Source organism: Podarcis melisellensis, assembly GCF_964234715.1.
Source record: "Podarcis melisellensis genome assembly, chromosome: 6".
NCBI lineage: Eukaryota > Metazoa > Chordata > Lepidosauria > Squamata > Lacertidae > Podarcis > Podarcis melisellensis.
Window position 1 is genome coordinate 52,539,305 of NC_138538.1, and position 16,212 is coordinate 52,555,516.

Genomic DNA, 16,212 nt, shown 5'->3' on the forward strand with positions numbered 1-16,212 from the left:
ATTCAGCAATACCAGCTGCAGACCTAAGGGCTGACTGCAATTCCCCATATTGGAGGAGGGGCTGACACATGGCACAGTCACCTGTGCCCCTTACCTGGCCTGCCCCACCTCCCACACCATACCCCCCCCTGCCCTGAACCCCTGTGATTGGTTCCCATTTCTCTCCACAGCTCCTCTACTCCCAAATACATCTCCCCTCCCTAAATAAAAACAGCAAGAACAACAACAGGCCCACACAAACAGTCCCCCAAGCCTTGCAGCCAAGATGTCTCTGGCATCCTCAGCAGCCTCAGTTTTGTAGCTGCAGTCAGTCCAGTTCCTGCCCTCCTAGGCCAGGTGAAAGAGGCCTGCAAGGCAGGGAGCAGGTCCCCTAAGATTCACAGCCAAGATAGTGTGGATCGCCTTCCATCAGCTTTGACTGGTAGCCCAGCTGTGCCTTTATCCGGATAGGGATAGCCTAACTTCTGTTGTCTATCTTCTGGTAACCTCTAGGTTAGATTACTATAATGAGACAGAAACTTCAGCTGGTGCAGAATTCAGCAGCCAGGTTGCTCACCGGGGCAAGCTGGTTTGAGCACACCATTCCTGGCCTGATTGCAGTGGCTGCCAATTAGTTTCCAGGCCCAATTCAAAGTACTGGTTTTGAACAATAAAGCCTTAAATGGCTCAAAACCACAATACCTTAAGGACCACCTCTCTGCATAAGAACCTCCCCAGTCCCTGTGATAATCATCTGAGGCCCTTTTTTGAGTGGCTTTTCCATGAGGGGTTCATTGGTGGCAACAGGAACAAGCCTTTTCTGCGGTGGCTCCTGGCTTATGGAACGCTCTCCCCAGGGAGACTTCCCTGGTGCCTTCATTGCATATTTTTAGGCACCAAATAAAAATGTTTCTCTTCCACCAGGTGTTGGGCTGATTAACATTCTATGGCTTTTTAAATGTCAAACTGATGTTTGGGCTTTGTTTCTTTTTTTAAATAATGAATGCTTTCATTTTAGGTGTTTGATCCTCTGAGGTTTTCTCCTGAGAACGTATCCAACAGAAACTCTCATGCCTTCCTGCCTTTCTCTGCTGGGCAACGGTGACGTTTATATAATATAGATGCAAACTAGAGCAGTGTTTAAGATATTAAATCATAGTGGAAAAGTTAAACTCTGAAGACTCTGTAAGCCTGGCATAGTGAAGATGAATTTAAAATGCATTTTTAGCACGGGGGATATCAACAAAGTCACTTCCGGGTAGCTCCAGTCTTGCAGAGGGGTAGTCATTAGTATCTTCCATCTATGGGGGAGGTGAGGGGAATCATGCAGGAGTCCTGGGTAAGGTGGCATCCAGGTGCAGGGCATGCTTGCTACTTCCACCCCTCCCCTGCTACTTTGGCCACTCCACTAGTCTTCTTTCTTTTGCCCCAGATGCTCCTCTCCTCTCTCTCCCTGCCCCTGCTGCCCACTTTTTTAAAAAGAAGATTTTTGGCATCTGGGTTGCTCCTTTCTCCCTCCCCAGTTTCCGCCTTTGCTTGGGGCCCAGAGTCGTTTCTGGGGAAATGAAGGGGAAGGTGGCTTCCTATCAGTTTGCCACTACCACTTGCTCTCTCGCAAAAACCCCTGCCTGGGCTGCAGGGCCCAGCACTCTGTCCTGAATCTCTGCACTGTCCCCTACTACTTCACAATTCCTTTGGGCACAGTCACATAGAAAAGAGGTCTCCCCCCCACCCCAATGCTCTCTGCACATATATTCCCACCTACAGTAGGGGGGGGGGAGAACATCCTCCCTCTGCCCGGGGACCAGAGTCCCTGATGGATAATCTGATGAGAATTGCATGCCAGGGATCGGGGTGGGGGCAGGTGCATAGGATCCAGTAGGTGTGGCCAGATCCTGAAGTTCCCCACCCCTGACCTAAGGTGGAAATGGTGCCAAAACTGTAGGGGGGGTAGAGCTGCTCCCCCTTCTGCCATGCTCACAGCCTCCTTCCGTTTGCACACACAAGCATCCCTAAGCATTATCCCCACCCATCTGTACTTACACATGCACCTGTCTGGATGTGTGTGCACACCCAGCTTTTCTCTCTTTTCCTTGCTATTCATCCTCCCCTCCTTTCTTTATCTCTCCCCTTTCCCAGCAGCCTCCCTATCCCTCACCCATAGGATAGTTAGAAAGAAGCTTCCATTGACATCAGTGGAATTCCGCCCCTGCCCCATGTCTAATTGTCACATGGGACAGTTTTCAGGGGAGGGAAGCAGGTGGGGAAAAGGATGGCTATTCCTCCCCTCTCCAGCTCCCATACCCTGAAAATCCCCTGCCCCTCTTCAATGCAGGACCTAGGGGGGAAAGGACCTATTTGTGCAAATGAAACTTTTTTTGGCAAGCCAAATTGCCAAAAATTTGACCTAGGGGGTCAGCTGCTGCAGGGGAGGTCATGGGCCACATCAAACAGTCCAGGGAGGTTCTCCAGCCATGGGTCAAGGCATTTGCAGGAAGGTTCAGGTTTAGCATGGAGTCTCTGCAAGCTGAGGTTCTCTGTTGTAACCCGCTCTCTTCGTCCTTCCAGGAACTGCATTGGGCAGCAGTTTGCCATGAATGAGATGAAAGTGGCCCTGGCCCTGACTTTGCTTCGGTTCGAGCTTTCCCCTGACCTGACTCAGCCTGAGCCTATCCCCACCCCTCAGATCGTCTTGCGTTCCCACAAAGGGATACACCTTCGCATGAAGAAAGTGGCGCAAATCTGAAGCTGCGGCGGGAATAATGTGCAGTGGAAGACTTGGAGCAGGATGTCGCATAAATCATTTGGTGCTTCAATAAAAGCCGTTTGTGGCTGAGCACATTGATTGGTGTGAGCTTTCGTGTGCATATACACATCTTCAGATACACTGAAACAAAAGTCACCAGGCCCTTATATATAGTGAGAGGGTATATTTGAAGAAGTGTGCATGCACACAAAAGCTCATACCAATAACAAACTTAGTTGGTCTCTAAAGTGCTACTGGAAGGAATTTTTTTTATTTTGTTTTGACTACGGCAGACCAACACAGCTACCTACCTGTATCCAGGAGTGGGTCACTTGCATATCATCTGGTTTCGCTCTACAGTAGCTCACTCAGCTGTTTAATAAACAGACATGTACTGACAGAATAAAACTGACGATGGCAGCATAGTGCTCAAGTTCCTCCTTTGATTTACCCAAGCTTCTCCCCAAGGGCAGATCTGGGACTCACCTCTTCCCTACCTTCCGACGCTTCCCCTTCCTTCATCACTAGCCTTCCTGTTCATGGAGAGCTGAATTTTCAGGAAGGCTGTATGCACACCCAATAGCATGTGTAGGGGAAGGACTGGACTATATTTGGAGGAGTCAAAGACTCCCTGGTTTTATAAAGTGAAACTGGTACGTGTGTCAGAATTATCTCAGTTTGACCTATGGAATTATTCCTAATTCTAAATTTTTGTTTTTGTTCTTTCATTGTTTTGATGTATCCCTTGACCTAGGCACGCCCAACCTAGGAAGGCACATGTCTAATGCTTAAGTCATTATTGACAAAAGCACACATGTACAGCAACTCACTAATGTGCACACACTAATAGCCTCTAGGCAGCTGTCCTCAGATTTGTTTCCAGCAGAGCATTTACAGCCAGTGCTTTTTTCTGGAGGGACGCATGCCCCCAAACATTTTGCAAATCTAAGTTTGGCCTCATTGAGAGGCAGTATTTCAATATGAGTAGGAAAATGAGAGCACCCCTAAACATTTTTAAGATGATGATAATAATAATAATAATAATAATAATAATAATAATAATAATAATAATTTATTATTTAAACCCCGCCCATCTGGCTGGGCCTCCCCAGCCACTCTGGGCGGCTTCCATAAAAACCAAAAATACAATAAAATATCACACGTTAAAAACTTCCCTGAACAGGGCTGAACAAGAGTAAAAAAAGCACTGGTTACAGCAACAGTGAGACCACCCCCCTCCCGAACTTATGTATTCTCATTTGACAGGGTGCATGTGACCAAACAGGCTTCTCCTACACAAAAGCCATCTTGTCAGGGTTGGAGCTAGGAGCAGGTCAGCAATGAAACAATAAATATAGAGGCCAGTGAAGTTAACTCTTTATTGAAGGAAACAAACCACAGCCTAGGCCTAGTAGTCTCAGCAACTCTTTCCAGGAGGTCAAGGATGATGGGAGTTGTGGTTCAGCAACATCTGGAGTGTGCCAGGTTAGCTATCCCCCCACCCTTCTCTTCTTTTTCCAGCAGTTTGGTCCCTGATCTGTTACATGAGCTGTGTATGTGTTTTTGCTTTACAGTTGTCCATGAAAAAGAGTCTGATGACTGAAATGTTTTAGGCCTTTGAGGTCTCTTCTTCAGCAGTTCTTCCACGGTACTTCTGCTGTGCTGTGATGCACTGCAACAAAACAAAACACTCAGGAAGAAGATAAGCAGACGAAACCAGTTTTACTCTGCTGTAATGAAAAAATTGCTTAAACTCATTTGGAAGCAACAGAGTAGGGAGAAACAAACAGCTGGACATGTTTGTACAAGAGAATATATGAAGAGGTGTCAGTTATTCTTTTGAACGGAGCAATGTTAAAGGGTTCAATGTTTTGAATTTTTTCCTTCTTGCAGAGCAATGGAGATGCAGTAGAGATGCATTCCCACTGCATTCAAGGGGAATGAAGCTATTCAAATGCTATAGTTTTGTTTCCATGTAAGTAAATGTGAACATGTTGAGCCTAGAATCGAGAGGCTGGTGTCCAACTAAGTCCTACTTACAGTAGACCAATTGAACTTCAGTCTATTATTTCAGCAGGTCTACTCTAAGTATGGTTTGGCTGCGTACCAACCAAAGAACATTGTCTTCTACGCATTTATCTGAGAGTGAGTCCCATTGAACTCAGTGCTGCTTACTTTTGAGAAGACAGGTATAGGATTGGCTTGAAGCCATATTCAGTTGGTTTCTCTTCTCAATCCATAATATGCAAATAAGAACTGCATTTTTGTTGTTGTTTAGTCGTTTAGTCGTGTCCAACTCTTCGTGACCCCATGGACCAGAGCATGCCAGGCCCTCCTGTCTTCCACTCCTCCCGCAGTTGGGTCAAACTCATGCTGATAGCTTCGAGAACACTGTCCAAGCATCTCATCCTCTGTCGTCCCCTTCTCCTTGTGCCCTCCATCTTTCCCAACATCAGGGTCTTTTCTAGGGAGTCTTCTCTTCTCATGAGGTGGCCAAAGTGCTTCAGGATCTGTCCTTCCAGTGAGCACTCAGGGCTGATTTCCTTCAGAATGGATAGGTTTGATCTTCTTGCAGTCCATGGGACTCTCAAGAGTCTCCTCCAGCACCATAATTCAAAAGCATCAATTCTTTGGCGATCAGCCTTCTTTATGGTCCAGCTCTCACTTCCATACATAACTGCATTTTACAAAGCTGTTAATCAGACACATTGGTGATTCAAGCCCACCTGGAGACAGCTGCAGGCAGGATTCCTACATTGCAGGGAGTTAGTCTAGATGACTCCATCCAATACCCTCAATTAACCTTTTGAGATACAATCGTACCTTGGTTTCCGAACAGCTTATTTCTCAAACGTTTTGGCTCCTGAACACCGCAAGCCCAGAAGTGAGTGTTCTGGTTTGCAAACTATTTTTGGAAGCCAAACATCCGATGGGGCTTCTGTGGCTTCATATTGGCTGCAGGAGCTTCCTGCAGCCAATCAGAAGCTGCGTTTGGGTTTTGGAAGTCGAACAGACCTCCGGAACGGATTCCGTTCAACTTCCAAGGTACGACTGTACATGGCTGGAATAAATTTGTGTAGAAATTTGCCCTCTGTTTTTTTGCAGATGACCTAGTTTTGACCTTACAGGAGCCAGAATCTAGTACGAAAAGGGTATTACAATTGATTTATGAGTTTGGTCGGGTGGCGGGATTTAAACTAAACAAACAAAAAACTAAGGTATTGGGAAAAAAACTTGACATCTTCAGAATCAAAGGTTTCAGAAAGAGACAGAGTTAAATGTGGTTAAAGAAGTAAAATACCTAGGGGTAAACATAACAGCCAAGAATCTGAGTTTATTTAAGGATAATTATGAAAAGTGTTGGTCAGAAATTAAAAGGGATTTAGAAAGTTGGTCAAGATTGAAACTTTCCTTGTTGGGCCGAATTGCTGCTATAAAGATGAATGTACTGCCAAAGATGCTGTTTCTGTTCCAGACTTTACAGATTGTGGATAAAATGGAGTGTTTCGGGAGGTGGCAAAGAGATATTTCCAAATTTGTCTGGCAGGGCAAAAAGCCCAGAATTAAGTTTAAAATATTAACTGATGCTAAAGAAAGAGGGGGGTTTGCCCTGCCAGACTTAAGGTTGTACTATGAATCAGCAGCTTTCTGCTGGTTGAAAGACTGGCTACTTCTTGAAAACACTGATGTTTTAGATTTGGAAGGATTTAACAACACTTTCGTATGGCATGCATATCTGTGGTATGACAAGGTTAAAATTCATAAGACTTTCAAGAACCATATTGTTAGGACAAAATATAAAGACTTACTAGAAAACAAGACCCCAAGGTGGTTGTCACCTATGGAAGCTAAGGCTCTGAAAAGACCCAATATGGAGGCCAAATGGCCGAAGTATTGGGAAATACTAGAAAAAGATGGAGATAATTGGAGGCTGCAGAGTTTGGAGAAACTAAAAGATAAAGTGCGAGATTGGCTACATTATGCTCAGATTAAAGAGGTTTTTAAATTGGATAAAAAGATAGGATTCCAGGTGGAAAAATCGAAGTTGGAAACAGAACTGTTAGAACCTAAGACTAAGGTACTCTCAAGAATGTACAACTTGCTGTTAAAATGGAACACACAGGATGTAACTGTTAAATCAGCTATGATAAAATGGGCACAGGATATTGGGTATAATATCATGTTTGCTGACTGTGAAAGGTTATGGACCACCGGTATGAAGTTCACGGCATGTAATGCCTTGAAAGAAAATATTATGAAAATGATATATAGGTGGTACATGACCCCAGTCAAGCTTGCAAAAATATATCACCTGTCTGATAATAAGTGTTGGAAATGTAAGGAAACTGAAGGAACGTTCTTTCACCTCTGGTGGACTTGCCCCAGGGTTAAGGCTTTCTGGGAAATGATATATAATGAGCTGAAAAAGGTATTTAAGTATACCTTCCCTAAGAAACCAGAGGCCTTCCTTTTGGGCATTGTTGGCCAGAGGGTGCTAAAGAAGGACCGAACATTTTTTATGTATGCAACAACAGCAGCAAGGATACTTGTCACCAAATACTGGAAAACCCAAGATTTGCCCACGCTGGAAGAATGGCAGATGCAACTGATGGACTATATGGAACTAGCAGAAATGACCGGCAGAATCCAAGACCTGGGAGAGGAAGCAGTGGAAGAGGATTGGAAGAAATTTAAGGACTATTTACAAAAATATTGCAAATTGTATGAGTGCTAAGAAGGACGCGAGATTGAAAATAACATGGCACTACTAAGCTAGTTGAAAAGAATATGAGAATGAGTGAATTTTAAGAGAAAGATAAATTCTGAATAAATATCATGTCTAAATTAAGTACTTAAGACTTAGATAAAAGTATTCAAAGTTAGGGACACATTATTGGAAATTTACAAAATAAGAATTGAAACAAGGTGATAAATTGCTGGTTAAAGTTGTATAAATTTGGAACGCAGGAGCGAGAGATGTGAGGAAGTCCAGAAAGTGAAGAAAATATGGCTATTATAAGATGTTAACTCTATTTCTTCTTCTTTTCTTGCTTTGTTTTCTCTGTTTTCTTTTTTATTCTACTAATAAAATCTTTAATAAATATTTTTTTTAAAAAAAATATAACTGGCAAGCAACCACATACACACAAACAAGCTCACGCCCCCACCCTTTTAAACTCCTAGCCTATTTTTTGTTTTGTTTGTATTTGCCTCTGAAACGGTTGCCAGATCAGTCTTGTGTAAGATCCAGAATTCTGGAACTGAGGATATTGGGTTGTTTGGAGAGGTTGGCAGTTTTCCCAGTAAAAGTCAACAACATGCTTTTCACATGCTTTGTTATCCTCCTAAGGATGTTACTCAGAAATAAATCTTCCCGATTTTAATGGGATGTACTTCCCATTGGTGATTTGCTTCACAATGCTGCAATTTTAAATGTGCTTTTAATGCATAAACTCAGTTGAATCTAGTAATAATCATTCCTGAGTAAACATGCAAAGGACTGCACTGACAGGGAATGTGGCTGAACTTGTAACATGTGAGTTTAGGGTGGCCAAGTTAAAAAGGAAAAAGAAATGACAGGTGTCCTCTACATAATTGTTCAGGACACCCTGTACCTGCTGAATCCCCTCTTCTACACAGCTATTAAAGGTGCAAGAGCAAATTCCTTATTTTTCACCCTGGCCATCCTACATACACATGAGCTTAGAGGACAGTGTTGCTGTGTTCAGCCCTATCTTACAAATTCATGTATATTCTTCATAGTATGGTGAATGACAGGAATAAAAAAATGGCCTATTGTACCTTTCTTTGCTTAGCTCTGCACCAGAACTTAAGCAGAGCCTCAGATCACAATGGATCACATTATCCACCAGTTTGAACCCTAAAAGCAAACAGAAAGCTTTTGCAATTTAGCTCTTGTCCAATTGCACAAGATGGCTGATATTCCATACCTTAGGCACAGCCATCAGGGGCACTTGCTTTATAAAGGCTTAATGATTAACTCAGGTTAACTAGCTGAGTTGTACTGATAGTTTTATTGCTGTGTTGGCATCAGTCTGTCTCAAGAGACCAAGGTGAAGTCAAACGGCTGGAGAATCACAGCGCTTGCAGTGGCTGCCGAAACTGCTGCCTACCATGTTGTTTTTGCTGTATTAGCAGCCCTGAAGTGACCTCCTGGGCCTCCAAACTGGGCAGTGTGTATGGAGGTCCTGGGCTGCTCATACAACAAGTCCCACCCCCTTGGCCTCACTGATATGGCCCAAAGGAAAGCAGAGCAATACATTTGGCACCAGTTTGGTTACAGGAATTGCCAGAAGGAAGTGGACAATACACCATTCAATCATCTTAGGGGATCCACTCTGGATTTGTGTAGGGTTTTCCTTGGGGTCTTTCTCATGAATGAGTATAGCCAGAAGGCAGTGGAGGTTTAGGATCATCGTTTTCCTTCTCCAAGGTGGAATACCTTCCCAGATTGATAAGCCCCCTCTTCCCCTCATTTCCCTCTAATGCCTGTGCAGTAACCACATTCTTGACCATTGAACATATTGGTTTCATTGGCTCAATCCACTGGAGCAGGCAAAGACCCTAACTCACAGAGGGTTTGAGACTAATTGGCTACTTTCCTCTGGTTTAGCTGGCCAGTTGAAGCTATTTCCCAGGGTGTGGCCGCTCTCATATGCTGACAGCTTGTAGGAGCTGAGTGTAGGGTGGAAACCTAAGTTAGACAAACTACCCTAGAAGGAGCACAACATGTTCCCCACCAGAGGTACTGCCCATCCCCTAACACTCCATGCACCCCATTACTACTGATAGCATAAACAGAGAAAAGCTGCCGCCCCATGTTTTTGAAAAGTGTGGGGGGAAGCATTAGCAGGCCTCCAGGTTGCTTCCCCTGGCCTTGGCTTAAAATGGTGCTGATCTTAAATGAGATAATAATGTGAGCCAAATTAGCTCTGGTGACTTTCTGCATGAAGCAAGAGAGAGCCTGCTCAGCACTAGCTCTAATAGCTCATATGGGGTGTTGGGTGCATATTCCTGTAAAACCTTTTTCTCATCTGTTTTGAATTTCATGAATTAATCAGGCAAGAACTCGTCCTCAACGAACTATATATAACTTTATAGGTTTACCTACACACTAATAACATGAGATCAATGCTGTCTAAATAGTGTTCTTCAGGAGAAACCGCAGGATAAATTGCTTTGAAAACCGCTAGAGCCTGGTATGAAATTAGGTCATCCTGTTCCCTGAGGCTCAGATTCTGAGAATCATCATTGGAGCCTGGGAACACCAGCATTCCAGGGTGGATCAACCAACCGACCAACCAATCCAAGGGCATATCCTGGTTAATGTGTTTGGAATATGGCAGCTATTGGGTCAGGGAGCAGAGTCTGGTGGCTCAGGATAGAGCCTTATGAACATGGGGACAGAGATACAGCAAAAAATTGCCAAGCCAAACAGAAACTATTCTGTCCTCAAAGTTTTTGTCCTCAACTAAGCTTTTCCTTCTTCCTGTAGAAGTAAGATGAAAGAGGATAAAGCCCTGAAATTTCACGTTTACATCCTCAGACCTGTCAACCCTATGTAAAACAGCTAGATTAGCCTGATAATCTAGATTTATTTCAGTCTGGGTTCAGCACAGAAACTGGTTTAGCTGCTCTGATGGATGACTTATACCAGGAGAGAAAGAGGGGGCATGTGGCCTTGAAATTTCTCCTTGGTCTCTCATCAGCTGCATTCCTTCTTGATAAATTGGCTGGTTTGGGAACTAGAAATACAGTGGTACCTCGGTTTATGAACTTAATCCATTCTGGAAGTCCGTTCTTAAACCGAAACCATTCTTAAACCGAGGTGTGCTTTCCCTAATGAGCCCTCCCGCCGCTGGTGCCCTTCTACCGTTCAGATTCCATTCTTAGACCGAGGTAAAGTTCTCAAACCAAGACACTATTTCCAGTTTTGTGGAGTTTGTAAACCAAATCGTTCTTAAACCGGACTGTACTTAAACCAAGGTACCACTGTACTGTCTTCAGTGGTTCTGTTCCTGCTTCCTTGTCCAGTTTCAGAAAGTGGTAATGTGCTCGATCTCTTGCTATGAAGTTCCATGGGATTCTATTTTTGTCTGCCACGCTTTTCAATATTTTACATGAAGCCATTGTAAGAGGTCAGAAATCTAAGTGAGGTGTCATCAATATGCAGATTATATCCAGTTCCATGTCTCATTTGCAATGGAGCCACTAATAGGCTGGTTGAGGGCCAATAAACTGAAACTCAATCCAGATAAAAAGAAGGCTACATTGGCAGATTATTCATTTGACCAGAAAGGTAGGTTGAACCCATTATTAATGGGATTACAGACACATTGCCCCTGAAAGATTAATGCCTCTGGCATTCCAGGTAGAACACATACACATACATAGGCATGCAATTGTAAGGCAATGTTGCTGCGTTCAGCCCTAACAGATAGCTGCACCTGTTTCCTTTGCAACCATACTCCAACACCCACCCAATTTGATTCTTGGGTGGAGGAAGGCATGGTAAATGATAAAAATAGAGACCAGCCTCTTGCACCTTACATTGCTTAGCTCGTTCACACTGCACTAGAACTTAAGCAGAGCCTTGGATCACAATGGATTGTTTATCTGCCAACTTGAACCCTAAAATCAAACAAGATGCTTTTGCAATTAGCTCTTGTTTGATTCAGAGATTCCATATCTTAGGCATAGAAACCAAGAGCCCTTGCTTTATAAAGGCTGGTGGATTAACTCAGGTTAATCAGCTGAGCTGTAGTGATATTATTTATAGCATAATCGGTAAAATGCTGATCTCCACCCCTGTGTTTTGTTCCCCCACCCTCCATTTGTTTGCTCACTTTGGAAGTGGTGCCGCACTTCATTCCAGCCTGCTGAAATACGATATCTAAGGAGTCCCCGCCTATTTGTTTCATATATAGCATTACTACAGGATTGCATACAAGCTGCATCCAGCCATACTTCAACCAAGAGACCCAGAAGCTGCTTCCAGGGAATTCATACTGAGCAAAATGCAACTCGCCTTGCCTGGACTGGGGTTAAACCTTTACCTGTTTTTTTATGCAGCTGCTACCTTCTGTCTGGTCAGCATGCTCCTGAAAGTCATCTGGCTATACCAAAGGAGGCAAAAGCTGATCAGATCTTTGGAGAGCTTCCCAGGGCCACCGAAGCATTGGTTTTATGGACACACCAATGAGGTAGGACTTCTTCATCCCATCTAGTAGAACTCAGAAAAAAAGTGAGTGATTGTAATGTTTTGTGCCAAACAAATGTAGTGCTGTTGCCATTGCTGGTACATCAGACTTTTCGTGAGCAACTAAAATGCGGGCGGCAAAGGGCAAAGTAGGCATTATGGTGCCATGACCCATGTGTTAGAATGTGAGCTAGATTCCTATAAAGCAGGATGTAATTTCACGTACAGAGAGGCAGACATGAGATGAATGCTAGAAGTGCCTGTCTGTACTTTACCCCAGAAGCTGCTTGTCCCTAGCCATGGTGCTGTCGCCTTCTGGTTCAGCACCCACTTCCTATTCAACCCACCCGTACACTACCTGAAATCAGCCAATCCTCACATTATAGGAATTTGGTGATTTGATTCTAACACAGGGATATGTCGCCATGACCCTGAGGTTGCTTCCAGGCTGTTGCTATTTGGGGGAAAGTACTAGGTTTAGGTTTAGGGACACGGGTGGCGCTGTGGGTTAAACCACAGAGCCTAGGACTTGCTGATCAGAAGGTCGGCGGTTTGAATCCCTGCGACGGGGTGAGCTCCTGTTGCTTGGTCCTAGCTCCTGCCAACCTAGCAGTTCGAAAGCACGTCAAAGTGCAAGTAGATAAATAGGTACTGCTCTGGTGGGAAGGTAAACGGCATTTCCATGCGCTGCTCTGGTTTGCCAGAAGCGGCTTAGTCATGCTGGCCACATGACCCGGAAGCTGTATGCCGGCTCCCTCGGCCAATAAAGTGAGATGAGCGCCACAACCCCAGAGTCGGTCACGACTGGACCTAATGGTCAGGGGGCCCGTTACCTTTACTAGGTTTAGGAGAGAAACTTAAATGGGGTACAAATTACAGGATGAAGGGGATAGTTTTGGAAGGTATCTGATAAGCATGCTATGAAGCAGCCCAATGCTTATTGTGGAGTGAGAGATCCCCGATGGCCTGGGGACTTTGTGTTTTAAAGCAGGTTTGAAATGTTTTTGATCAGAGAGAATGCTGACTTTCCAAGGGAATGGAGCCCTGGTCATGGAGATCTATGTTATGCAGTAGCCCAAAACTTGTTTAGGGGTCTAAGAGCGTATGCACTTCTTTGTCCTGATTGCTCATGCGGATCTGCATCAGATACAGAGCTGGGAATTAGGAATTAGCTTCATCTCATGCCTGATCAAAGACTTTGGAAAACTAAAAAACTTGTTTGTTACTTCATGATATTTTAGGTGGATACAGGCTGGGTAGAATTGGTTATACCAGTGTAAAGCTTCTGAGACAATCTTTATATGTCATGTTTATCAGGCTGACTTAAGACCCTGAGATGGCCTGGACAGTGGGAAGCCCACACCTAGTTGACTATAATAGCATTGATTTGATTTTTATCCCTAATTGCCACAGCTCGGTCGAATTGGAGAACTTACCACAATGGTGTCCTGGTCGGAGAGATATCCCAAGGGTCATTCCTTGTGGTTTGGAGCTTTCTTGGGGTTTCTCAATATCTACCATCCAGATTACGCCAAGGCTGTATACAGCAGAGGAGGTAATGGTCCATTTTAAGGCAATATCTGTACATCTCCTATCTGTACACTCAGTGTCATTTGGTAGCTAAGCTCTATTGATGGGGGACCTGTGGCCCTGCAGATGTTCTTGGACTTCCGTTGCCATCAGCCCCAGCCAACATTTCCAATGGTTGGGATGATGGGAGTTGTAGTCCAATATCTGGAGCAGCCCAGGTTTCTCATCACTGTTATGTTGTAAGAGCTTAGCTGTAGAAACATAGGAAGCTGCTTATACTGAGTAAGGCCATTGGCCCATCTAGCTCAGCATTGTCTACATCGACTGTCAGTGATTCTCCAGGGTCTCAGACTTGGGTCTCTCTCAATTCTAACTGGAGAAGCCAAGGATTGAACATGGGACCTTCTGCATGTGAAGCAGATGCCCCACCATTGAACTATCACCCTTCCCTTAGGTATGTCTGCACTCATCACTCCCCTCTGAAGTTGTTCCCTTTAGGCCAGTAGCCTGACTGACTCGTTTTTCTATTTGGCAAACCAAACAAAACCAACAACTATATTGTAAACCAAAAAAAACAAAAACAAAACAAAACAACCAACAGCCATTTTAGCCCAGGAAACCCAGGAAGGTGTGAAAAGTATTGCAAGTATCACTACAGAATTATATGTGAGATAGCAAACATTAACTTGTCTCACAAATGCTAATCGATTGAGAGGGAAATTACCTCTGAGATACAGGGGTTGCACATGGTGCTGAAGCTCCAGAAAGAGCTCGTTGTTCAGGGGAAGCCATAGCCATGTCACTTCTTTTAATCATTCTGAGTGTTAGTCTCTGTGTTTTGCACTTACTATCATATTTTCTCATACCATTTTGCAGGTTTTTACTTGTTAAACTTGCCTTAAATTTGCAGCAAGCCCAACCTTACCTGAAAGGCATATTATTTTATAATAAAAGAAGAGTAGGCCTGGCACTCTTCTATTGCAACCCTTTAATTTGTTCTATTGGCATCGATGCTGAGTCTTCTTTTGCCCTTCCTCCCTGGTCTAGGTCAATGGTAGAACTACCACATATTCCTACCAGCCTATGGTTATGGAAAGCCACATACCCACCACAGCTCAGCAGGAAAGGTTGACTAGGATTATACAGATAGTGTAATCAGGAACAGAAATCCAGACCTCAAAGGTGAAAAGCTACAATTCCATTTTAGTCATTACAGAGGCAATGTAAATGCCTATAGTTAAAAAACACCTGCCCATAGGGTGTCAGCCACAAGAGGAAAAATATTTACGGATCAGCAAGGGCTTATGACAACCAAATGCGGCATCTTCAGCAGTGGAAGGGTGATGACCAGCCCTTCAATTTCCAGGTGGAAACAAGCCAGAAATTAGCCCAAGGCTTCATCCTTGGAACAGACACCCGTCTGATCATAGGATCATAGAGTTGGAAGGGACCCTGAGGATCATCTAGCCCAACCCCTGCAATGCAGGAATATGCAGCTGTCCCATATGGGGACTGAACCTGCAACCTTGGCCCTATCAGCACCACGTTCTAACCAGCTGAGCTATCCATCCTGCTGCCTATTTATTGTTCAGCGAGTTCTTGTTTAAAGCTCTGTCTACACTTAGCACAGTTAGAGCTAACTGTGTCTGATGGTTCTCACCTGCTTTTCTTCCCCCCTTTTCTCCATATGCAATAATCTTTTTTCTCTTGCACTTGCAAAACAAATGATTGATGGTCCCAGTGCGCCCTACATTCTTTCTTTGTTTACACACGCTATAGCTGCTACATAAATACCATGTGGAAAATGTTTTTCTTAAGCATCTGGCTAAAAGCAGAAAGTCTCTCTAAAACATGGAACAAAGCCATGATCTTAACTTATCATACTGAAACATCAGTTTGCCTGGCTTAAATATCATCCTGTCATTCTCCTGACATTTCCCCCTCTTGGTGGCACTTTGTCTTTTTCTTAAGGTTCCTTCCAGGCCATGCCAATGCCGTGTGGCCTTTTTAGGTTTGGCTTGTCGGCATCTAATCAAGGTGTAACTCGCATATTCCAGGTTCTCTACCTCCATGTTAGCTAAAAGCATAATAGTTTACACAGATTCAGAGCAAGAGCTTCACTCATATCAGGCCAGGTTGACTAGGCCTTCAGTGGGTTTGGCTAGAGCAACAGAAGACTGTTTTATGTGGTTGATATGCTTCTTGTATCTGCTATAACGCTCAGTAAAATCAGTGCCAGTTCTGGGTTTTGTGGGAACCCTTGAGCTTTGCTCCTTGAGTGTGCCCACCTGCTCTTCCTTTTCACTATTGTCCTCTCACTTCCCTGTGCTTCTGGGCTCAGTTGGCACCATCTTCCAGAGAAAGAGAACACAAGGCATGTTCCTTGTGCTTAATCCTAAACTGCTTGTTTGGAGATATCAGATGATCAGGCAGTAATAGCAAGGAGGAGGAGGAGGAGGAGGAGGAGGAGGAGGAGGAAGATGGCCAGGAGGCTCCAGGAACTGGCAGCGGGCCTTTTACTGGGGTGTGAGTTCTCCAGTGATACCAACTGCTGCCTCTGGCCCTGAGTAGAAAGCTAATACTTTGTGTGCTTGGAAAATGTTTGCCAGACCACTTCAACAGCTTTTGAAAGAAAGCTTTATAATAAGGTTTTCTGAGAAGAAACCTGACTCTGTTATGAAGTGGTGTGATAACAGAAGGATTCCAATCCACTACTTTAGCTCAAGGTCACTTCAGC

At 44.1% G+C, this 16,212-nt stretch overlaps 1 protein-coding gene across 1 annotated transcript in view; it reads left to right on the top strand.

Annotated features, from left to right (window-relative positions):
• The window catches only part of LOC309372186 (uncharacterized protein), a 50,461-nt gene that overhangs the window by 13,857 nt on the left and 20,392 nt on the right, over positions 1-16,212 (top strand). Inside the window, exons 11-14 of the mRNA XM_081915485.1 lie at positions 998-1,080; positions 2,548-2,722; positions 11,674-11,949; positions 13,359-13,500. Coding sequence (XP_081771611.1) covers positions 998-1,080; positions 2,548-2,722; positions 11,674-11,949; positions 13,359-13,500 — 676 coding nt within the window. The remainder of the gene's footprint in view (positions 1-997; positions 1,081-2,547; positions 2,723-11,673; positions 11,950-13,358; positions 13,501-16,212) is intronic.